The sequence below is a fragment of the Balaenoptera physalus genome, assembly GCF_965194825.1.
Source record: "Balaenoptera physalus genome assembly, chromosome: 1".
In the NCBI taxonomy this organism is placed as follows: Eukaryota; Metazoa; Chordata; class Mammalia; order Artiodactyla; family Balaenopteridae; genus Balaenoptera; species Balaenoptera physalus.
The window spans coordinates 34,234,209-34,258,853 of record NC_138882.1 but is presented as its reverse complement, the minus strand read 5'-3'; the positions used below and the strand labels follow the sequence as shown (position 1 = coordinate 34,258,853).

The following is a 24,645-nucleotide window of genomic DNA, read 5'->3' as shown; positions in this document are numbered from 1 at the left end:
AGGAAGGCACATCATCCATATGAGAAGGTGGCAGAGCGAGTTCAGTTGCTTATGGGACAGAGTGTGTTGAGAGATGCTGAGAAAAGACAGAGCGTAGAAGGGACCAGTCAGAGGGAGAGAGGTTGCTTACTGTGCCCCGGTGATGAACAGACTGGACTTGAACTTTGCATCCATTTGGATTCCAGCCCCTGAGTCCAACCCCTCTGATGTGAAGGGAGAGGGGACCAGAAAGAACAACATGGAGATCACGTGGACGGTAAGAGCCCCTCGCAGCCCATCCGTGATGCGCTTGCTTGCCTCGCAGCCTGGGAGCCCTCACCCTTTACACCCCTGTGACTCCAAGGCCGCAGGGTGGCTCACACTACCTGGCTGGTGCGGGGGCTACTCTTCTCTGCATTGAGCATCCAGAAACCAAACAGCGGAATGTCTAAGAGCAGCATTTAAGACAGGAGACAGGAGCAGAGATGACCAAGGAACAGAGACTGTCAGTCTGGCAAAATCAGAGAGAGTCCTGCAGGATCAATGGGCTTCTTCAGAAGAGGGAGAAATTTAGATTAGTCTGTAGGAAAGATTTAGCCCAAACACCAGTACCTCGCTTTGGTGTGTTCTGGGAGCCTGTCACTGGAGATTGCTGGGAGTGGGGAGAGACCAGCCTCTGAGTGGTCCTCCAGTGCCAGCCATCTGTAAGTCCAGGATGGACAAGGTGACTCAAAAGATGTCCTCCGGGCCAGGATTGAAAAAGCTCATCTTCATCTCAGCTCACTGACCACATTTTCCAAACCAAAACTGGGATATGTGGCCTCAAAATGACTTTTTTCCAAACCCCTGCCAAGTCTAAGAGATGCAAATTCACCCACTGAAATATTAACATTTTTGTGCTGTTGCCGTGAGTAATGGAAACAGAGAGATACAGAGTTTGGAATCACGACCATCCCCATCCTCAGAGAGCCTGATTTCACAGCAGCCTTGGCAACTGGGCTGAGCCCAGACTTAAGACACCGGGGCTCATCTTGCAGGACCTTGCCAGGGTCGGTTCTTGGTCTACGGCTCTGTATTCCAGGCTCCCGGGGGACTGCTTCCCGGACCAGGCCCTTAGGGAACAAAAACAGAGTTTTGCTCACTCCCAGCTCCGGCCTTTTGGGAAGGACAGGGCAGACATGCAAGGATTAAGTAGGACTGAAATCTGGAATTTTGAGTTCATTGGCAGCAGGCATGCTGTGGCTGAACCAAACCCACCCCTTTCTGACTTTGGAGACATTATATCACTGTCCATATTTTGTTTTCTGGTTGCTCCATCACAGGAAAGAGTCCTGTCGACAATAAAGCTTTCGCTCCCTGTGCACCTGCCAAGGGGTCTGGCTGCGGAATCAGAGGGACTAGGGCTTGGGTGGAAAATCTGCACGCTGCTGGCTTCACAGGACTCCAGGCTCCGGGGGGACTCAGAGTGGGGGCCATGGTCTCCCCAGCTCTGCCAGGGGGCTGGCCGCTGTTGGGCAGGTTGGGGCAGGGTGCCTGGCACAGAAAGAGTGCGAGCCTTGGGTGGCCTGGGCTCCTTGCCTGCACCCTCTCCACTCCTGCCATCTCTCTCCCTGCTCAGCCGATGAACGCCACCTCCGCCTTTGGCCCCAACCTGCGCTACATCGTCAAGTGGCGGCGGAGAGAGACCCGGGAGACCTGGAACAATGTCACTGTGTGGGGCTCCCGCTATGTGGTGGGGCAGACCCCCGTCTACGTGCCCTATGAGATCCGAGTCCAGGCAGAAAATGACTTCGGGAAGGGCCCTGAACCAGGCACTGTCATCGGTTACTCCGGAGAAGATTGTGAGTACCCTCCCCTGTCCCCACCCAGGACCCTGACGGCTGGGCTGCACAGGCCACCCTCACAGACCAGGAACCTCAGAGCGGGTCGGGGGTCTTCCGAGAACATCCTGGGAGGACAGCCAGTTCCCAGGGAAGAGAAATCCCCTACAGTGACCTAGAGCAGACAGGCCCCAGGTAATGCCGGGAGCGGAGATGGTATCATCTGAACGCTAGTTAGTATTCTTGAACGTCGTCACCTAGTCCAACACTCTCACTTTATCAACATGAAAACTGAGGCCCTGCAAGGGAAACCCCTGCCAATATTGCACAATAGCAAATGTCAGGCTTGAAAATAGAACCCAGGCCTTCTGATCTACCTTACTGCCAGGGCTTGCTAGCACCACGGACCATCCGTCCCAACGGGCATAATTAGACGCCTCCACCGGAAGCAGGGCCACAGGCCAGACTCCTCCCTGGGCTCCCCAGGGGAATCCTTGAGGGAGCACGGTCCACAGAGCCCCAGCCTGGAATGCACCACACCAAGCACTGCAACATTCCCAGTGTTGCTCTTGGCCCTTGGAATTGAACATAAAAAGAGAAGTTCTTTGGAGGCTGTCACTGGGTAAATCAACACAATTCTGGGCATATATGTAGCAGTATGTGCCTGGCTCTCCAGATGGGGGTAGCCTCTCTGCCCCCAGCACATCAATCCTGTAGGCTTTTGAGCAAGGCAGGAGGGTCGGTGACGCCCCTCCTGGTCAGGGCAATCCGTGTCCTGGTGTGTTTGGGTCTGATCCAAGAAGAAATCATGTAGGTGGATGAGGTGACCAGAAGGAAGGGAGGAGGAGAGTCTTGGGGAGGAGCAGAGTCACAAGGGCCAATGCTGGGGTCAGGAGTGGGGCCAGTGGGGGGGTTCATAACGGTGAGATGGGAGGAAGTGAGGGTTGGGCACTTCCCTGGAAGTGATTATGTATTGGACCCACTTGGGAGATAGATAGAGGGGATCAGCAGGCCCTCCGTCCATCCCACTCCTCATCTCCGTGGTGGCAGACACTTCCGGACAGAAAACGGTAGGGACTACTAGAGGGTAAGTATGGAAAAGGCAGCATCTAGCCATGGACTTCACGGACCACCTCACGGTTTCCATCGCATCTGTGTACCCCTGCGGCAGATGCTTTAGAGAGGATGGGGCACAACTGCTTTTGCAGCAGAGTAGAGAAAACGGGGGTGAGAACTAGTTATGGGGGAGGGAGTGGCCCTCCCTTTGCAAGCAGTCACAGGATCAGAATCTTTTCCTGAACTTGGTTAGGGTGTCTTTAGTCTGTAGGTAACGTTTCCTGCAGGGCCTTGGCAGGAAATAAATGCCACTCAAAGGGGACTATTTCTAATGTGAGGACAGGGTTAGAGGGACAACAGCAAGGTACAGCAAACCAGCTGGAGGGCCAGCAACAGCAGGATGCTGTTACACCACTCTGGCCCTGAGGGGCTGGCGGCAGGCGAGTCACCATGGCCAGCGAGGGCTGCCCTTGTGTAGAAGAGTGTGGTGCTGTCATCCTGCCGCCCTGCAAAGAGGCAGCCAGGGGGATAGATACCATCTTCCCTCTCCTGCCCTGGGAGCTCCTGTTGGTACCTCCTGTTGGGCAGACCCATCTGGAAGCCTGAGAACAGGGGAGCCCCGCTGACACGGTCCAGAGAGGACAAGCCTCCCGGGACCCGAAGCAGGGTGGGGAAGGGTGGACAATGGGATGGGGGGGCAAACAGAGACTCTGTGTGATGGTTGCACATAATCGCCCTCTAAACGTGTAGGCAGAGCCCTCCACCTGTGCTGCCGCCCTTTTGTCCTGAGCCTCCCCACACTCTTCCAAGTCCAGGCTGGTGGAGGAGGCATGGCCCCTGCCCTCAGGGAGTACCCAGTGTCCAGAGTGGGCTGGAGGTGCAGGCCAGCAGAGAACAAGTCAGAGGGGACTCTGGAGTCGGGGGCCCAGCCCTGCCTGCATAACCAGCTCTCTGTCCCAACACATTGCAGATCCCAGGGCTGCACCCACTGATGTTAAAATCCGAGTCCTGAACAGCACAGCCATCAGCCTTCAGTGGAACCGCGTCTATCCCGATACGGTCCAGGGCCAGCTCAGAGAGTACCGAGTGAGGAAGCCAGCTCCGAGCCCTGTCTAACCATCCAGCTCGCTAACCAGGGCGAGGGGGTAGCAGATGCGGGCCATAAGATATTTGGAAGGGGTCCCTCGGGATAGCTGTTGGATCCAGAGTTGGTTCAAGAAGATGATGTCTAGGGTTAGCTGTTCAAAAATACACCCAGAAAAAATATCTATACACCCAGATGTATCCTGCACCGGGTATGCTGAGAGATTCTGCTCAGCAGAAAATCATGTGAAGGGTGTTGGGTTTGGGTTGACCATACATAGCACATTATGCTTGTAATACATGTGTGTGGACACACATGTATCTCCAGAAGCAGTGTTGAGGCACCGCTGAGCTACACCCCTCCCCTCTCCTAATGGCCCCTGCTGGGCTGCTTGCCTCACCCAGTCTGATTTCATGAAGCCCCAACTAACCGGAAGAGCCACTAGAAGGGTACAAACCCTTCCCTGTTGTCACAGCCAACTCCGATTATCAAGGCCCTTGGCTTCCCCTGGCCACCTCTTCCATCCCTGACGTCTCTCTCTTTGAAAGGGAAGGGAGAGAAAACCCAGGGTATGCAAGGCTCTCCCTGATGAGTAGCTCTTTTTAAAAGTTCCTGGGGAGGCTGTAGCCCCCAGGGTAACACAGGCTTAGGGGTCATCGAGAGTTGGCTGATGGACAGTTGGGGGCACACAGAGGGAGTCAGTCTCTTCTCAGGAAATGGATTTGGTAGGTAGGGGAAGGAAGGCAAGGTGATATATATGCTTAAATGAGCTCTTCCCCAACTTGCACCCTTAACCTACTTGCCTAGAGATTTTTTTGGCTAAAGCTCCCTTTGGGTCCCCCTCTTAAGTCTGGACTTCCTCCTTACCTTGCCCTTGGAGGCCCCGGGTGATGCTCGTGTGACAGCTGACCTGGGGCTTCTCCTCCACTGCTCATCAGACCCCGTGTCTCAGACTCTCTCGACTGTACCTGTGACACTACCGCCTTGCACAGGCCGTCCCATCCCATCCAAGCTCTTGCCACCCCACAGCCTGGTCTCCCATTGGCTTGGACATGTCACTATCCTAAAGGTCTTTAAACAGTATTAAAAGGAACCATTTGACTTCAATGGATTAAACCAACCCTTTCTTATATTCAGACTTCCGGGGGTAACCTGCTGCTTTTCAACTCCTGCCCGCTGCCAATCTAAACCATACTAAATCTAACTCAAGGTGATGCGGTCTTTGAGCACAGAAAAGAGCTTTCCGTGCCTGGACCCTTGGCTCAAATTTGTGGTTCTGGCACGGACTCCCTGAGCAACCTATTCCCAGCTTGGAAAGAAGTCTCAAGATGGAGCCGCTCAGCTGTATGTTTGGCTGACTTGCCTGTTCCCCAGAGAGGCGACATGGCTCAGAAAATGATTGAAACCAAAAACTCTTATTTTGTTTGACATCAATTCCCACTCACTAGTGGCTAATGAATGGGGACTGTCAGGACACCCCCAGCCCTCTGTGGGCCTGACGAGGTCGTTGGGGATTTGGAGCCCGTGGCCAGCAAAGGGAACACCGGTCACCACGAGCACCGCCATTAACAACTAACCTGGCTCTGCCTGGCCGAACCCTTACCGGCCTGCCTCTGTCCTGAAGGCCTACTACTGGAGGGAAAGCAGCTTGCTGAAGAGCCTGTGGGTGTCTCAGAAGAGGCAGCAAGCCAGCTTCCCCGGCGACCGCCTCCGTGGCGTGGTGTCCCGCCTCTTCCCCTACAGTAACTACAAGCTGGAGATGGTTGTGGTCAATGGGCGAGGCGATGGGCCTCGCAGTGAGACCAAGGCGTTCACCACCCCGGAAGGAGGTAGGTCCGGCCGCAGCTCCCTGGGTAGGGCAGGACGAGGGTGGCGCGGCCAGGTGGCCCTGCGCGGCTCCAGCGTGGCTTGGCCTGGACCACGCAAATTGACCTCTGCCTGACCTCAAGGGGGGATGAGCTGCGAGCTGAGCAGCTCCGGCCGTGCTCATGGAGCACCGTCACCGAGGCGGCCGCCCTGACAGGAGATTGTACGTCAAGACGAGACTGTGCTGGCTGCTGACATGATTCCAGACGGGATGTGCACACGGACTCCCGAGGGCACTGCGGGAGCCGGGGCTGCCTGCCTGCCACCTCCTGAGGGAGCTCAGGCACCTTGACCCCAAGAGGCACCTGGTTGGTTTACCATACCCGAGGACCTTCACTCTTGTTACACCACTGTAGTCTAGAGACTGCCCTGCAGTCCTGGGAGGCAGACACGGGCCAAGGTCCCGGCGCATCTCCTGTTCCTGCCACTCCTCTTGAACCAGCCGGGCAGTGGCTTTGCCCTCTTCTGTTTCTCCTTTCTCCCTTCTTAACTATTATTTTCCCCATTCTTCTTCTCTTCCTCCTTTGTCCTCTCCTCTGTTCTCCCCTCTTGTCTCTGTATTCCTGTCTCCCCTCCTCGTCTGGTTTTCATTACCAGCCGCTCCCAATCGCTCGTGCTCTTGGCACCATCCACATGTTCCGTCATGGGTTTCTCTCTCTTCACCCCTGAACCCGGCATTCTCAGCCCAGAGGCCAGGGCCTGATGCTTGGACCCAGTGGTGAGAATCCTTGTCTGAGGACTGGGAACTGCAGCCTCTATTACCAAACGGCTAACATTGGTTCCCTGCCTTGGGAATGACTGCCCAACTTGGAGGTTTCTTTGCAGGATCAGAGCCTAACGTGTTGAATCCAGGGTAGTTGCTAAAGGAGAACTTGACTGACTTCTTCCCCGTGTAAACCAAGTCTGAGCCATGCTTGTCCTAGATCTGGGGAAACGCCATCCTGGATGGGGCGATGGGCGCTGGCCACCTCGTAGTTCTCTGGGTTCTGGCTTAACAGTGATCCAGCACGGGGGTTGCCCAGAGGTCAATGCCTTCATACTTGTGCTTTGTTTTTTGTGTTTTCTTCATCTTGCCCGCCCCTCTTCTCTCCCCCATCTCCCCCACTCTCTCCTCCTTCCCCAAGTACCCAGTGCCCCCAGGCGTTTCCGAGTCCGGCAGCCCAACCTGGAGACAATCAACCTGGAATGGGATCATCCAGAACACCCCAATGGGATCCTGACTGGATATACTCTCAAATACGTGGCCTGTACGTTCTGCCCTTCTTTCTCTTGGATAACCTGAGAATCAGAAACCCCATTCTCAACACTTTTCCTAAGGAATCAAGGTAGAAAGCCTATGGGTACAGAGGTCATTGTGGAGGGATAGAGGGGCCAGGGAAAAAGTTTCCTGTAGGGTTAGGGGAGGCAAGTGAGACCCAATCCCTGCTCTCCTGACACAGCTCCTCCTGCAGGGAGCTTCCAGTCGGCCCGGTGAGACAAAGGGGACTTCTGGTTTGATGAGGGATTCAACCCCTGCCCTCAGGAATCTTAGAGTGTCTAACACCTACAAGTCTAGGAGAGAAGTTTCCTTACCTGATGGACCTTCCATCCGATGGGGCAGATAGTATGTGCATAGGAATCCACACGACACTGACACTCAGGGACACCTTAATAAGATGCCATTTATGGTAAGGCAGCTGTATGTAGAGCTGCCATGGAATTTGGAGTGGCTCAGTCAGGAGCCTGGGTCGGGACGACCTCACCTAAAGAGTTCAGCATCACCAGGCAGGGACAGGAGTGTCATTCATTTGAGAAACTTTAGGTCTTCTAAAGTGGGTGATGTTGTGCCTCGATGTGAAGCTCAAAGGACAGGTATTGTGCTGTTAAGGATTTTAATAGCCAGCTGTGTGCTTGTATGTGGTTCTGAATCCATCTCTGGACCTGACCTTCCCCCTTTGAGGTATTTTACAAAGGAGGCCTTTTACAAAGGAGGCATTAACAACGAAAAGCTCTAGTGGTTTTGCCCTAGTTCTGTTTGAAAGGAAAAAAGGAACTTCAAGTTCTGTCCTTGTTGAAAAGGCTTGAGGATTAAAAATTGAATCTTTCAGAATCAGCCACATAACTTTGCATTGAGCTGGCAATAATGAGATCAGTGAAAAAGTGTTACCCTGGTGCGTCATCAAAGAGCCGGAAAGGAGTTCTTGCACAGCCCTCGGCCTTTGAATCATCTCCCTCCCCTGAGTCCTTAAGATCACGGGCAGGTTCCACGGGTTCCCTTCCCAACAGAGTCGGGAAGACTTCGTCCTTCCAGCTGCAGATTATATAACCCATCATGGTCAATGTTGCTAAAGTTCAATTCCACTTACCTGTCTCTCCCCAGTTAATGGAACCAAAGTAGGAAAGCAGATAGTGGAAAACTTCTCTCCCAATCAGACCAAGTTCACGATGCAAAGAGCAGACCCCGTGTCGCGCTACCGCTTTTCCCTCAGTGCCAGGACGCAGGTGGGCTCTGGGGAAGCAGTCACAGAGGAGTCACCAGCACCCCCGAATGAAGGTAGGTGCACTGCGGCAGCCTCGGGGCGAATGGTCCCGGGGAATTCAGATGCCTAGAGAAACACGGACTGGGCCTCTGGCCGCCCGGCCTCTTGGGATGGAGAGGCTGCAGGCCCTCGAGCCCTCCAGAGGAGGGAGCCACCCTGTGTGCTGAGAGGTAGGTACCAGCGATGTATCTGGAAAACACATCTTCTTACTGTTGCAATCAGACCTGGATCCCCACTTGGCCTTGACTTGCTCATCTACTTAACATCTGTCATCTTTCCTTCTGGTGGGGGAATAGGGAAGAGAGTGTGAATCGTAGCTGAGTTGAGGGGATGAGAGAAAGCGTGCTGGAAGTAAATGTGCTCACAAACTCCAAAGAGTAGTGAAGATGCTCACCTAGTGAGGGAGGCAGCGGTACTATGGAGACCGCCCCGTGAGGGCTCTGGGGGTGCCCCTTCTTCTCTCTTGGTGGCGCCGAGAAGAGAGGGGAACAGCTGTGACTGAAGCTAGTTGCCGGGACCATGAGTAGAGCAGGAGGTGTAGTCCCTCCTTGCAGCCTGAATTGAGGGAGTTGTCAGGCTGAGGAGAGGAAAGGGGGTTTGGAAACAGCCATTTGCCAAACCAGCTCCACAGAGAGCACATGAGTTCCTCTCCTGGGTTCTGGCATCTAGCAGCGTCGCACCCCGCCCCAGAGCTGCGCCTGCCTGAGAACTCCACTAGAGGGGGCTCCAGGCCCATCTGCACACGTGCTGGCTTCCAGGAACCTCTCGGGCAGGCGAGCCTCTAGAAGCCTCGATGTTGGCAGATCCCCTATGACAGGGGGTGGGGGGCTGTGCCTCTCCAGAGGTACCATGGTCTCTTCAAAGGCCATTTCTTGAGCACCCACAACATGAGGTACCAGACGCTGTACCCAAAACAAGGGATATAGAGCTAATAAGCTCACACAGCCTAGAAGGAGGGACATCCACAGGAATATCTAATTGTAATTCACCATGAGCTGTGTACGTTTAGATGGCAGAAGTGCAGTGGCTGTGCAGGGGAGGAGGGTTGATTCTACAAGGGAAGACTTCAAAGAACGGGTGATGTGATTAGGAATCCTTGAAGCTGACAACAGGTTATCCTGTCTAGTGCTTTCCCCAGAAGGCTGAGGTCCGGTGGCCTGACCCTGGCCTGATTGGACCTCCTGAGCACCCGTACCCCCAACCCAGGAGAGGAGCAGTGCTTCCAGACCCTGCAGCCTCTGCTGCCTTACCCCAGGCTCCCAGTGCAGCTTCATAAGCAGCCCTGCATCCCTCCCCAGGCCCCACTTCCCTGGCCAGCAGGCCGGCACTGAAGCAGAGAGGAGAGGGGGCAGGCAGAATGTAGAGAAAGGCTGACAGTGCTTTGTCTCTACCTCTCTGCTCTTGTAAACCAGGAGTGAGCTACACAATAAGCTCCCCTCCTAGTGCACCCTTCCAATCTCCTGGGGACTTGGGCAATTTATTAGGGCTGGGGGACTTTGAGTAAGTGGTTAATATATGCCTATTACCAAAGGCCAGGCCAGGGATGATGCACTTTCTTGATTACTTAATTCTGTAAGGGGATACATAAAGAGAGCCTCTTCTCCCTCCCCATCTCCCCCCCACTACAGAACATCAGATAAACAAAGCCCCGTTGCCCAGCCCCAGTGACCACCGCAGGGAAGGATCTTCAGCTCCAGGGGACAAGAGAACAAAGACTTTCTTCTCAACCTAGGGGTTTGCGGCAAATTCAGGAATTCCTTTTAGGGCTCTCAGGCCCCAGTTGAGTTTCTTACTTCGTACAATACAGCGGGGCAGCAGGACAGCAGGACAGTGGCTCCGGGCTCCAGTCCATCACATGCCCCAGCCTTCCGAGGCTGAGCTGGTGTGGGGAGCGTTCAGCCAAATGCGCTCCCCCCCACCCCTACCCCCGACCCCAGCACTATTCAACGCCTGCCCCTGGGGATGAAGGAACCATCCTTTTGACAGGCGTTGATGTCCTCCTAAACCACCTGTACCTTATGCCCTCAATTCCTGGCATCACTGAGGGTTACCCAGACTCCTTCACCCCAGCCCAGCTAGGAAAGGACACACCCTTTGAGAAAGACCTGGGAACATAGCACTCGAGGTGGACTGTTTCTGCTGCCACCTCTTAGATGTCCTTGAGTAGAGGCAGAAGCGAGTATATTAGAAAGGTTTCCAAGACCCAGGAAAGTTTTCCATAGGAACATGCCAGACCCCAGTGGAGTTGAACATGATCCCCGAACACCAGGTGGCATCCTCAGGGCTGTGACCAGCACTTGGCCACACCGTCTGGGTCAGATTTGAGCCAGAACCTTCTCTGTCCTGTGATTGCTTGTCTTGTCGTTTCACCTGTGCTGTTTTCTCTTCCCTCTCGTTCTTTCGCCCTCTTCCTCTCTGGCTATCTTGGTCGCTGTGTTCTGAAGCTGCTCCAACCGCAGGTACCGTACCAGCAGCAGGGGTAATGGGTATGGCATGGGGCAATGCAGGTGGAGTCCAGCCCAGCCAGAGCGGAGAAGGAGGGAGAGGCTTGGGGTGAAAGCATGCTCCGGACTCACCCTTTCAGTGGTTGGGGAGCCAGACTCTCCAGGAGGATGTATGTGGAGGATGGGACCAGAGGAGATCAAACGCATTCTCCTCCCTTCGCTAGAGAAGGAGGCTGGCTTAGAAGGGGCCCCACATGCATAGGCTGCAGACCTGTTCTCTGGAGCTGCAGCTTTCTCTGAAGCTGAGTGATTACTTCTCCTGAGCCACCTGGGGCCTTGCCCAGGCTTGACATCTCAGAGCACAGAGAAAGGGTCCACAGCCCTTGGGTGGCCAGCTGCGCTCTAGAAGGAGTGGGGGCAGCTGGCTCCTGTCTCCCGGTCAGGCTGCCATCCCCTGAAAGGGTGGGCTGTGGGTGAGCACGCCGTGCATGCTGGCCTTGCATGCTGCATGGGGCCTGGCACCAGCTCTGCCATCCACCATGGCTTGTAGTCAGTGAGAACGAGTCTGCATGTCCCAGAATGGGGCCAGGTGCCCCAGGACCTGGAGTCTCAGTGGGCGCCGTGCGCTGATTGCCCACTCACCCCTCAGAAACCCAGCTTCTCAGAGTCTTGGTTGTTAAGAGCAGTGTCCGCTCTTGGGGTCTGGGAGGTGGACGCACAGTGAGGAGTTGGGCAGGCAGGTCTGCAGCAGGAGGTGACCTGCTAGCCAAGGTCCTCGTCTCAAGTCCTCATGTTGTGGGTTTGAGGAACATCACCACCGAAGGCCGGTCCTCAAGCTGGAGGAACTAGGCAGGGGCCCCAGGGTGCCTTCTGCTGCCCTCCTTCGAGGCAGAACCAAGGCTCTAGGGCAAGGGTTTGCCAGAGCCTTCTCAGGCTATAGGCAGCAGGGAGAGCCGCGAGCCAGGTGAGGAACTGGAGGGTTGGCTTAGGAAGAGGACGCCACCCTACCCGGTTTGGTTCCCCTCCACCTTCGCTCATTTACCGCCCCACGCCCCGCCATTTTAGGTTGATTCTGTTTCTGTTGCGCACCCTGCTTCCTTTGTTTGCGTTTGCTCCACCAGTCAGATCTGGGTGGTGCGCTGCCATCATCCTTCCCACCCCCAGTCCTCTCCATCCCCCCGCCCCCAAATAACCCAGGCCGGCAGGGGCCAGTGCCTCCCCACCTCTGCTGGGATGTGAGGCAGAGAGGTGTCCTGGGCCTGGAGACCAGGAGAAAGACATCCTTGCAGTCTGGGAGTGGCCCTAACTTACTGATTCAAGTTTGCATAAGGGTTTCCCCGGGACTATTATAGCAGGTGCTCAGGGCAGCCGAAGCGACTTAGTGGAGATGGAAGGGGAGATGCAGGGAGGGTACCACATGAATCACCTAGAAGCTCTTTGGTCAAGCAGCTTGCAGTCCACCTTCCCCATTCTGGCACCCAGGACCCAAAGCAGGTGGATCTGGTCGCGGGGAGTATGCTTTGCTCTGTGGGCATGCGTGCCAGTCTGTGCTGCCCCTCTCGTGTGTGGCAGGTATGAGGGCGATGGATGTAATTCCAAACACCCCACTTCCTACTTCTCGTTTAGGAAAGATCCCAGCTCACCCTGGTGTGCAGAGGGTGCCAGGGCCTCTGTCCATCTGTCAGATGTGTTTCCTAGGCTCCAGCTTCCATGTGACATGGTGGTAGAGGCACAACGCGCATCTTGGTAAATGAGCTGTGCTGGTAACATCAGCTGTTCCCAGCCTTAAATGCATAAGAACCTCCTGCACAATCTGCAGGTGCAAAGTGATGGCGCCCAGGTTCTATACTGCTGACGTGGGCCTGGAGTCCAGCCCACTGCTCCCTTCCCTCTCATCTTCTCCAAATGTGGGCATTTTCCCCCCCAGACTGATCTGTTCCTATCTCACCCGGTAAAGATAATCCCTCTCATGCACCCATATCTGCAGTCTCTTAGGGTTGCTGCCCATCTGTCCTGGCCATCTGTGATTTGGCCAGGGTAGTCCATGCACCAAGTGGACATTTTTGGACTGAGCCCTCCACCTTGGAATGTCTGGAAACTGCTGTCCTTGTCTTTGACTCGGCTCAGATCTGCCAGTGTTTGGTGGGCAGCTCCATGGCAGGTTCTGGGCAACGAAAAGTGAATAAGAGACATGTTGTCTTAATTTTCTCCATCTCCTGCGTGGTGTCGCCCAAAACTCTGGTGGAGAACCCTTGGCCATAGCTGGGCTGCCTTCCTGTGCTTCCAGCTCCAGGCCCACTGTGGCTCCCCATTACTCTCGGTTGCCAGGCTGGTGGTCTCCACTGGGCAGTGACCAGGGTGGTTCTCCAGCCCATAGTTCCTGCTGTGGCTGAAGATGACACCCTAGCCCAGCAACGAGTCTGTCCAGCCTGTGGGCCACTCTGACTATAAGCCCCGCTTCTGGGCCTTATTCCCCATTTATCTGCTACCCCCACCCCGCCCCAGGGGTTGAAATCATCTGAATCCCCTTAGACCTGAGCGCTGGACAGTTTCCCGTGGAAAACCTGCCCTCCCCTCCCACCTATAACAACTCACTAACAACTCACTCACCTGACTCTTCTGTCCCTTCCCTCAGAGCCTTGCCTTCTTGCCTCTGCCCTCCCAGTCTCTCTGGCCCTGTCAAACCCTGGGACAATAGACACAGCTAATGAGTAGGCCAGAGAGGATGCTGATTTACCAGCTGTGACCTCAGCCAGCCAAGGTGCCTTCTCCACTGTGCCTCCAGTGCTGGGGACCCTCTGGGAGGACGTCTGGGAAGTGCCTCCTTTCCTCCCACTCCCTTCTGGTCCCCTCTCACTAATACCTGATTGTTGCTGCTGAGCTGAAGGAAAAGCATCTAGGTAGCCATCATCAAAGAAAAACCCTTCCTCCTGTCACTCTTGGCAGAGGGAGGGGAGGAGAGTGTGGAAGCATCCTCAGTCATTGCTCATTCTTGTCTCTGCCCAGCAGGACCCAGGAAGAAACTCGCTCTAGCCTGGCCTCTCTCAGCATCTCCGTTTCTAGGGCTGCTTGCTGGAGCGCCCAGAGAATCGTGTGGGCCTGGCTGTAGGCCCTGTGTGAGCATGAGCTTACGTACCTGCTTGTATGAGGACCAGGGCCCACGTGAGAGTACGAATAGCTTCCGGGGGCTGGGAAATGCAGCACCACTGCGCGCATAGGAAGGGAAGCCCGCGTCTCTGCACCGCACAGAGTGGGATGATTTAACTTTAAAGGGATTTTCAGTTTTTTGATGACGCCTTTTAAATAGTCATAGCAAAGGGGAACCTTGTGAACATTGCACTTGCCAGAAATTATTAGAAAATACACTATTGATAAGGAGCCAAAGCAGAGCAGTCCTATCCAGATGGACAAAATAGCTTCTCAGGGTTCCTTCCAGCAGCTCAGAACAGCAGGAAAAGCCCATGTGTGTTCCGTGGCCACGGGAGCTGCCAGGCATCAGGCCTGAGAGGGAGCTCACCTTTGCCTTGTGGATCTCTCAGGCCCGTGTGTGTGTGTGTGTGTGTGTGTGTGTGTGTGTGTGTGTGTGTGTGTGTGTGTGTGTGTGTGTGTGTCTGTCTGTCTGTCTTGGTGGGTGGGATAGGCGAATTTCCTCAGGCTGAGCTCTTATAGCACTGAGCTTGCATTCCAGGCCTGGGGCCACCTTGGACTGAAATACATCCTTGAATACTGACTGTGAGAGGGAGAGTTTTTCCCACCGCACGTTCCCCCCCGCCCCTCCTGATGTCTGCGAGTTGACTGGGGTTTGGGGAATATAGCGCTGTCTGCCTTGACCTTGTCCAGGAATCTCTGGAATGCATGGGGCATAGTCAGCTGTCCAGTGTGACTTCTGTGGTCAGCACCCTCAGGCCCAATCATGCCTCTGATCTTACAAATAGGGAAGTGACTGGGATCCCGGGAACAGTCCCTCCTTCTCTATGGGGACTTGTAATATTGGAGTCCCGGGGGAATGAAAGAGCTTTTGTTGGTCAGGCTCTTGTTGAGAGGACTTAGGATCTCTTGATTCTTTCTTGAGAAAGGCTTTCTGGCAATTTTCTCTCTGGTTCCCTCCCTGCCCTGGCTCCCTTCTGGAGAGTGGGGATAGTACTTTCCTGATCTTCTGCAGATTTGAGATGAGGTAGGATATCACTCTTCCTTGAAAGTTAGAGTTACCTACTTAGGTCTTAACATCACTGCCTTCTGCCCATCAGCAGTGACACTAGAAAGTAGACTGTGGTCAGATCACAGGAGATAGAGGGCAGGGAGGAGAGGCAGCTCTGTCTCTCTCTGATTTGCCCATCATTCTCATACCCTCAGCTTTAGCAATACTGGAACTAAAGAGTAATAGGCCAGCCCTTTGTTTGTGTCCACAACCCTTCTGTAGAAGGAAAGACGGTCTATGGAAATGTTGTCACGGTAGACTTAGCCCCTTAGGGCTGACCAACAACAAAGGGTAGCTTTGGATGGGAGATGAGAAGTAAGAGGTAGTGCAGATTTGAACTTCTCTGAAGATTTATGCAAAAGAGCAGCCCAGCCTGTGCCTCACTCGTGTCATGGGATTTCTACATCTACTGTGCGCTGGGAAGATGGTGCTACTGAGCGCAGGCCACACTGTGAGTCCATCAGTGCCCTTCTCCCACATTCTAATCAAAGGGAAAGGGCTTCGGGTGCCCAGACCCCAGATGTCCTAGAGAGAAAGGCAGTTACTACAAGTCAGGATGGATTGAGGTAATCTGCAGGAAGGACCGTCGCTGGGCAGAGAAGAAGGGAGGAGAGGCCAGGGAATGAACAAGAGCTGAGAACCTGGGGAGGTGGTGGCAGTGGAGGCAGGAAAGATGAACCAAGGTGCAAGTCTTGCCCACAGAGTGGGGATTGTTCTCCCTCTGTCACTGGGTTTGGGTGGTGGTAGAACTCAAGCAGGCAGGAGAGGGGGTAATTTTGGAGTGAATGGTTGGGAATGGCAGGCTTCCCGGTGCTCCTGCAGGACAGGGCCCTGCAACCTGCCCACCTCCAAGGCCGGGGCTCCAGGCCTGGACCCAAGCGATGCTGCTTGGCCTGTGCTGGGTGGTGCTTGACCTGGGACTCCATGTCATCCCTGGGGTCTGAGTGATTTGGTATGCGTCCTGTCTTCATCACCGCCCTTGGCTGTGTGCATGCTGGTGCTTTGAGCCACACAGACCATGAGAAGAAAATGAAACACACAGGCTTCATTCTCTTCCCTTGCCATGGTCCTGTTCTCTTTCACGGCGACCTGTCTGACCCAGTCCATCCTGCTCGGGGAGGCTTCTGGTCACTAAGCTCCATCTCTTCTGCGGGCTGCCTGCCTTGCACGTGGGGCCGTGTGTCCAGGCTGGGGACGGCCACACCGACCAGACTTGGCTGTTTTACATTTCCCCCTTAGCTCCTCCCACGTCGCCCCCGACCACGGTGGGTGTGACGGGCACGGTGGGCAGTACTGATGCCACTGCCACTGCTGCCACCACCGAAGCCACAACAGTCCCCACCATCCCAACTGTCGCACCCTCCACCATCGCCACCACCACCGTCGCCACAACTACTGCAACCACTGCCGCCGCCACCACCACCACGGAGAGTCCTCCCACCACCACCAGGACTAAGATTCAGGAATCCGGTACTGCCCATCATCCGTGCCCCCGTCCCTCCACCCACAGGCTTCCCCAGATAGGAGGGGGGTCTGAGATGGTGCTGGTCAACACCTCCCTTTGTTTCCGCTTTGAAAGCACAGGAGGCTGGATTCTCAGTCTGGTGGCCTAGAGGCACAGAGCACCTGCCCCTGTGGTGGCCTCCACTGCTCAGAGCCCCTGTCCTAACCTCGGATCCCCGTTCTTTAACAGAGGGCCCCCAGGCCCCAGACTGTAGGGCTGCCTCCAACCACATGCTGAGGGATCAGCTTAGGGCTGAGCACTCCAGAAGGGGGAGAGTGGGGAAGGAAAGGGCCTGACACTGGCCAACCAGCCTGGGAAGGCTTCCTGTCTCCGCCATGATGCCCCAGCCTTGCAGCAGAGGGCAAGGAGTGGGGAGTGGCCAGCCATGCCAGGCAGCTCTGTCCCCAGAACCCTGCACCTCCCTTGCACCTCTCCCCGAAAGGCGCACTTATAGACTTTTCTAGTCAGAGCTTCCAGGCAATGGTATTACCCAGGAGTCCTGTAATGCCAGAGAGTCCTCTGTGGCTCTCCCCACGCCCCCAGATATACACACGGAGGGAAAACCGCAGCCTTTCTAGGGGCCCGTGGTAAGAATTGATCCCAGGGCTGGCCTGCTGAGCCCAGAGAATGTGCTGTTCCTGCATCACGCAGCCAGGCCAGGAAGCGCTGTTCTTCCAGCATGAGGAGACCCCTTCGGGAATCCAGCAGTACTTCTAAGAACTGACATCAAACACTCTTATTACCACGGAGGGGAGGGCCTCTAGCTTGTGGAGCCCACAGGCCAGCTGTAAAGTCAGCACGATGTAGCCGGCAGGGCTGGCAGGAAGCACCCAGAACCCTCCTGCAGCAGCTGTAGAATTGTAGGCGCCCTCTGTTTCCTGGGCAAGTCCCTTCGCCTTCCGAGGCCTCACTGTCACCCATCCCACCCCTCTTCTCTCAGCACTTGAATGAGGATAGAGGCTTAATGCATGTGTGAGTATCTTCTTTAATCCAATTACATGGAGTTGTGTGAGCCATAAGGGGAGACACGTGATACGTAGCTGACATTATGCTCCTCAGACCTTGAAAACACTGATTTGCTTTAAAGCTGCAATAACGAGAATTTAAACAGCATGCTCTGTAGGGAAAAGTTGGCTGAGAGAAACCTGCTAGGCTATGAGAAGCTGCCACTGGCAGTTTGGTGTTGGGTGTTCTTTGGGTCCACAGTGAGGCTTCTTTTGCATTCAGATGGGCCTCCGTGCCCCACTTTAAAGCTCCGAGTTCACAGAAGAGATGTACCAAGAATGAAGACAGGAGTGGGTCTTGCTCCTTCTGGAAGGATTGGCCTTGCTGCCACGGAGGACTAGCCTATGGACTCCCACATCCCAACTGCTAACTGAGCCTGAGATGCTGTGGGGGCCTGGCCACACTCTGACCTTATCCTTACAGCTCGGGGGCTCCCCTCAACATCCTCATCTCCCTCAACGCAGCAGAGTGGCTCTGTTGTCCAGGATTTTCAAAATGAAAGTTCATCTTTATCGTGTCTTACAACTTAGGACAAAATGTTTCCTAAGTTTACTTTTTTGGGTGGTGAAATGGGACTTTTTCTCTGTCCTTAAGTTGTCTTTTTCAGATTTCAAGGGATACTCCTTAAGTTTCACATCCCAGGAGCTGACAGGATAATCCATGCTTCCCATCACTTCTTCCTCTTGTTTTTATAGTAATTGATAGCTTTCCTTCTTGGCGCCTTTCTTTGAGCTTTTCTCTTCTTTAGTGATCGTCATCTTGGTCTCTCTAGATGGCAGTGCCTTCTTCCAGCTCCCACCTCTAAATCATTTTGGTTTCCCATTGCTTGACCTTATCTAATAGTGCCCCAATCTCCATTACCTTTAAGACAGTCAGATTTGGGCCAGGGTTGTATTGGTGGTCAGACTGTCTAAACCCAAATCCTTTGGCTATTTCCAGGGCCCAGGGCTGAGGAGGAAAAATCTCAAGTCCCCAAATCATAACTGATCATAATTCATTCCCACTAGAAAGAGCCATGAGATTCTAAGGAGCTGGGATTTGGGCTGAGTTAAAGCAGCCAGTACAGTGGAAACCTTTGGCAGATCAGTAAAGAAGGCTGCCTTCTGCCTTCCCCACGGAGAATGCCTGGTGCCATCAATGGAATCTCTTTCTAAAATGAATCATATTCACCTGGGGCAACTGACAACTGACAAGGTTGTAGTAGAGAAGGTGTTTCTTTGAAGGGGAGACCAGGAGATCTTTTATCACTTCCCCAGCCCTGCAGACTCAGTCACATGTCAAATAGATAATGAATAAATGCATCACAAATGTACTCTATTCATTTATTTTTGACAAGTGAGTCGGTGAGAGTGCCCCCTTGCATGCTAATAAAATATAGAGGAGCCACACTTGTAAAGTCTTTGAAATATAAGGCTTCATGCTACTATTCCACTATTAAATCTTTGCTGGGAAATGGGGTAATCAGACCGCTGGGATGCCTGAAAAATGATTACGTTTGAAGATTAGTGCCATTCTCCTGTCCACAGGCTGTGGTTTCAGACAGGGTGATGGCTTTGATAAAGTAGCTCCCAGCTCATAGGAACTAGATAATTAATGTCTTCTGTGTTACATAGAGATCAGGCCTCAAAGATACAGTGCTGAGAAGACAACAGAGCAGGATTCTTCTGGTATCTGGACCACTGAACGTTGGGTGTCAGGAAGGAGTTATCTTCTCTGGTCCCCTCTAGCCCATGAAAGGGAGAGGAAGGATTCGTACTGTCTCTGCTTGGGGACCTGGGGTTTTAGGCCCCAAGTCCCCTTAGAGAATCTGAGGCCATTGTTCAGTAATTCAGCATCTTGTTGACCAAGAATGACCCCAGGGGTTCCTCAGACCAGAGTCACCCGTGTAGGTTGCCATTCTCCACCTCCAGTTTCAGGATGCCATTAAGGCTTTCCCCTGTTTGGTCCTGTCCTTTCTGCAAATCTCATCATGACTCTCGAGTGGCTTTTCAAGATACCCTCTCTCCTTCCTGTAGAATGTCTCTAGTTGAGGGGAAAGAGGCTGGCACACCTCTCCCGCCCCATCTGCATCCTAGCTAATGGGGCTTTTCACCGGCCCCTTTCGCTGCACTGTTCAAATCCACGACAAGGGACCTAAACAGGGAATAAACCCAGGTTAGAGCCTCCAATGGCTTGGATCAAACCCACTCTTTCATTCCTACTCCCACCTACGTGGACACATAGGTTCCGGCTCTCCCTCACATCACGGGTCCTCCTGACTGTACTTGCTCGTGCATAGCCTGGCTACCAAGGCTGCAGCTTGGAGCTCCGTCGGGCCCTGTACACAGCCACTTCCTACTCTCCCCTTTCCTAGCTGCCCGTGTGTGTGTGTGTGTGTGTGTGTGTGCGTCTCCGGTGCTACCTCCCTCCTCACCACTAACTCCTCTTCTAACCCCCCCACCAGCCCCCGATGAGCAGTCCATCTGGAACGTCACAGTGCTCCCCAACAGTAAATGGGCCAACATCACCTGGAAGCACAATTTCGGGCCCGGAACTGACTTTGTGGTTGAGTACATCGACAGTAAGCATTCTTTGCGGGTGGCGGAGATGCCATTAAAGAGATCCCATGCGCTCCCTCAGGCTCAGGGAGGCCTTCCAGCCGCTTCATTGTGGCTTAACGAAGTCACCATGTGCTCAGGCAGCAGCGCGGTAGGAAGAGCAGACTCGAGGAGGAGGAAGGGGTTTCTGCGGCCATTAGTGAAGGTCCAGGGGTGCCTTGTGGTGGGGGCGGCCTGGGTGAGGGGCCCTTCGTCCATTTCCTGCCCAGGATGAGGGTTCTGGTGGCCCCCAGATGAGCCAGATCTCACCTTTGCTTGGATCTCCTTAATTCAGGATCCAGATTCTCAGCAGTCTCCCCTAGACAGGCTGGGCCAGTCCAGACTTGGGGTTCAGCTGTGCTTTGCTCACAGAGGTTCACTAGCTGCTCACAGGTCAGAGACACCGTCCAGGGTCCCTCGTCTCAGCTGGTGACTCGAGCTGAGCTGTTCATTCTTTACTGGATCTTGGGAGCAAGCGTCCAGATTTGTGAGGCTGTACAGTGTGGTCAGGCTGTCTGCCTTCTCTGAGTGAAGGCCCCTGTTCCTGAGGGCTCAGACCCACCGTGCCGGCCTATTTGGCTTGTGCTGGAAATCCACCCGAAGCTCTTTGAGGGAGAACAAAGCCAACTCTTAGTTGTCTGCGGTTGGAGAGAGATTCACATCCACAGAACCCAGAATTCCTAGTTTGGTCCGTACTTTTTCAGACACCCAGGCACTCGCTTCTCCTGATGTGTGAGTTCACCACGCAGCGAGAAATGAGAGGGGAAACCAGGAGTGAGAGCTGAGAAGCAGAGGCCGTCTGGCCTCCGGTTACCGTGAGGGATGCTGACTGGCTCTCTGACCCTCTCCAGGATAACGGAGCGCTGGCTGACACCCTGAGAGCTTAAGGAAGCAGGTCTTGATGTGCTAAGTGCTTAAGACTGGGGTGAGGACAGAAAACTTTAGGAGAGGGAACAGTGTCCTAGGCTGCAGGGCCATTGTGTAGGAGAGTCAGCATGTGAGAAAGCTGGTGGAGCTGCCCGGTGACCTCCAGGTCTGCAAGACAGCCTGGCCCCTTCCCCCACCCTCCATGCTTCTACCTTTGACAGGTGCCCAGGAGCCTAAGCACTGCCTCTCCAGCTCCTCGTGCCCAGCCTTAGGCTGACTGAGGTTTCTGTTCCCCAGGCAACCATACGAAAAAAACTGTCCCTGTTAAGGCCCAGGCCCAGCCCATACAGCTGACAGACCTCTATCCCGGGATGACATACACGTTGCGAGTTTATTCCCGGGACAACGAGGGCATCAGCAGTACCGTCATCACCTTTATGACCAGTACAGGTGAGAGGGGATCTGGCCTGGCCGTCCCCTACAAGCATGGGGCATGTTGTTCTCATTGTCGGCTTCCTGCTTGTCTCTTCTCCTCGGAAAGAAGACTCATCCTCCCATTCCTCACCTTGCATGACGTGGCTCGGCTCTTCTTATATGTCAGTCTGCAGCTCCCAGGAAGATAAAACGAGCCAAAAGTGCATGCCAGTAGATAGGAAACCATGCTTCTGACCCTGTGGGGATGAGTGGAATGTCAGAGGTAAACGGAGGTGTTGTAGAATGAGGGCAGGGGAGACCACCTGGCCTCCACTGTGCTTGAACCACAAGGTCTTGGTGTATATGCAGACGTGGTCCCTGTATGTGGGTCAGGGGGCAGTGTGTCTCGGAGGCACAGGGGCTTCCTTCTCGCACGTGGGGTTAGGGGATAGGCCACCCAAGGGTCTTGACCCAAAAATCCTCCCAGGAACCAAACCAAGGATCAGCATGTATGTCACTGCCTTGCCACTGTCATCTGTTGTTTAAAAATTCGAAAGTGTGTTACACAAGTTGTTTTGGTTTAATTTTGCCCCAAGTTTGTCGTGGCTTAAAAGTAGTTGACCTTTGGTCGTACTGGGGAGGGGAAGAAGCTTTCTAATCCTAAAAGAGCTCTGGATCTATCAGGGCTGTGGATAGAGAAGCTTCTTCACTTATACCAACTGGGGCTCAGTAAAGGATACAAGGTTCAGAAATCTCTCTGTTGGTCATGGTGGCTGGCAGTCTGGAGACCGTGAGGACACTTGCTTGTTTGTCTGTGTGTCTCTTTAAAATCAGCCAGGCAAGCTAGCCAAGTGGCCAGTTTGCTAAGCCCTGGGGTAAGGATGAGTGGGGAAAGAGACTGAGAGAGGAAAGCACCAGTCCCTGCCTCAAGGCACGTCCTAATCAGATGCAGGTTACTAGACACAGGATAAAGGAAAAAACACACAATGGTTTACATGAACTTCTGAATGTGGACTTAAGTATGTTTTACTCTCCCTGTGCCTGGCTTGACGAGGCTGATCTCAGTAGCTTGCATCTTGAGAGTCACTGCCCATGTGTATAAGGGCCTCACTCCACCCCTTCTAGCCTGGTGCCTCCTGGTCTGGGCGTCCCGGCCTCCTCTGTGTGTCTCTGCCTGTCCTGTGCATGCCCATGCCATCAAGACTCGGCGAGTCTGAGAGTCCGGCTGCCCGCTTGAGGCTAACCAGGCCAACTCAGGCAGGACGTCCGTGAGCAGCCAGGTCATCCTGGGAGCCAGGCCAGGGGACTGGACAGTTGACCAAGCAGAGCAGGTGGCCGGACTCTGTCTGACCCAGTCGGGGTCCCAAGCCGTTTCTCACCAGTGCGTGCGTTTGATTTTGCTCATTACAAACTTGAGTCCAGCACAGAGGCAGAAAGCGAAGATGAGATTTGAGGATAGCGTTCCATCCTAGGGATTGCAGCAAAAGCCAGCTCAGCCTGCTTTCAGACTTTGGCTTCTCCCAGAGCTGAGCCCTGGGACTGTGGGTGAGGGTTGGGGAGAAAGAGCCAGAGCAAAAAGGACCAGCCCCTGCCCTGGGGTATGTCCCAATCTGCTTTGAGATATGAAACATGCAATACAGAAAAATAATACTAATGATTGATAATACACTTCTGAATATTGACTCAGATGTTCATTTCTCTTTTCCTGTGGTTGCTATGGAGAAACTGATCCCATAACTTGCTTTCAGAGTGATTGAGGCCTTCAGCACTTGCATGTCTTCCCAGTTCCTCCCAGTGCAAGCTGGAGAGGGCAGGTATGACCCTCGCCCTGAGTACACACTGCTCACTTACCTCACTGGCTGGCTGGAAATGACTATGTGCAAACCACATAGAGAAGGAAAAGATTTCCACTTTCTGAAGTTCATGTGTGTCTGTGAGTGTGTGTTCAGATCCTTTGAAAACACACAAAGGAGTGGCTGGACTCCAGAGTCAAGTTCACACAATCTCCCAGGTCCCTGTGTCTCATCAAAGTAAGTTTATGATCATCTCTGGGCCCAACCACTAGTCATTTAGGCAACCACAGGCCATCACTGTAGTCTATAGACTCAAACATGCTACAGTGGTTCAGGCAGGAAATGGAAGAAAACCATAAGGAATGCTAACAAGCTCCCTGACTCTCACCAGAAAGATCCCACACGGGAAGTTAATCACCTTCTTGAAGCTTTTGAAGCCAAAGAGACCCGAGGGACCACAAACACATAACCCTGGACTCCAAGAGGCCTGCCAGCTCTTACATCCTGGGGCGGGTGGGATGGGGGGCTGACGGGGGCCAGCGAGAAAGACAGCAAACTGCCTTAGACCTCAGGGACTCCGGGAGGAGGGACATTAGGGGACCTACTTGTATTTGGCCTCTTTCTGCTGTGTTTGGGAGAAACCCAGGATGGAGCGAGGTGAAGATGGAAAGGTGTAAAGTGACGCTTAAGTGAGAGCAGCCAAGCTAAACTGCATTTGAAGAAAGCCCATCCCTGTCATACTTGTTCATCTGCCCTATTTCTGAAATATAATTTTTTTGCTGACTTTGAGTGACTGGCCTCTCTCCAATGGCCAAACCAATTTCCTCCTGATTAGAGTTAGGAGTTATGGGAACTGTTTGCCTTGCAGGTGAATTGCCCATTTCTGAGCAGGATTGTGGGGTGTGGTGTGGAAGGCACACAAAATATGGCCTCTAGACCAGAGTAAGAGTTATTAGGACCTGTGTGTACCCAGTGAACAGGTGCTGTTCTGCTTCCGTTAGCTACAGCAAAGGTGGTGAGTGTAAATATACCCTGGTCTTGGAATGTTGCTATTACTATGTCCATTAGGAATCTGGAAACATGTTGAACGGATCGATTAAGAGTGGTGTTAGCAGACAAATGTAACTGCCCTGAAGCCTTGCAAAAACGCCTTATTCCTCTCAGAGTCTGTGTGTGGGGTCACATTGTGAGTGAGATCATGTCCTAAATTTCTTTTGATTCTTGAGAAACTAAGTCATTTTGATGGGGTCTGGTTGAGCCCACCTTACCCCAGATCCCACTGGGTTTTTGGTTTCTTTGTTTGTTTTTGTGTATCATTGACACTGATTAGTTTTAGGCGTACAACAAAATGATTTGATCTGTGTATATACTGCAAAATGATTATCACTATAGGTTTAGTTAACATCTATCACCAAACATAGTTATAAAATTTACTTGGTTTTGAACAGCCTTCTGTGTCCAAACTTCACAGAAATTTCGTTGATCTTTTCAGTGAGGACTGAAGGTAACATTTGAACTTT

General features: G+C 53.5%; 1 protein-coding gene across 18 annotated transcripts in view; it reads left to right on the top strand.

Annotated features, from left to right (window-relative positions):
* The window catches only part of NFASC (neurofascin), a 97,614-nt gene that overhangs the window by 57,338 nt on the left and 15,631 nt on the right, over positions 1-24,645 (top strand). For 5 of the 18 annotated variants that reach the window (XM_082461893.1, XM_082461895.1, XM_082461894.1 and 2 more), the window contains 10 exons: positions 186-256; positions 1,598-1,820; positions 3,826-3,941; positions 5,564-5,768; positions 6,930-7,052; positions 8,165-8,338; positions 10,769-10,783; positions 16,206-16,436; positions 19,919-20,035; positions 21,216-21,368. In XM_082461893.1, coding sequence (XP_082318019.1) covers positions 186-256; positions 1,598-1,820; positions 3,826-3,941; positions 5,564-5,768; positions 6,930-7,052; positions 8,165-8,338; positions 10,769-10,783; positions 16,206-16,436; positions 19,919-20,035; positions 21,216-21,368 — 1,428 coding nt within the window. The remainder of the gene's footprint in view (positions 1-185; positions 257-1,597; positions 1,821-3,825; positions 3,942-5,563; positions 5,769-6,929; positions 7,053-8,164; positions 8,339-10,768; positions 10,784-16,205; positions 16,437-19,918; positions 20,036-21,215; positions 21,369-24,645) is intronic. The other 13 variants (XM_082461884.1, XM_082461883.1, XM_082461882.1 and 10 more) reach the window with 9 other exon arrangements.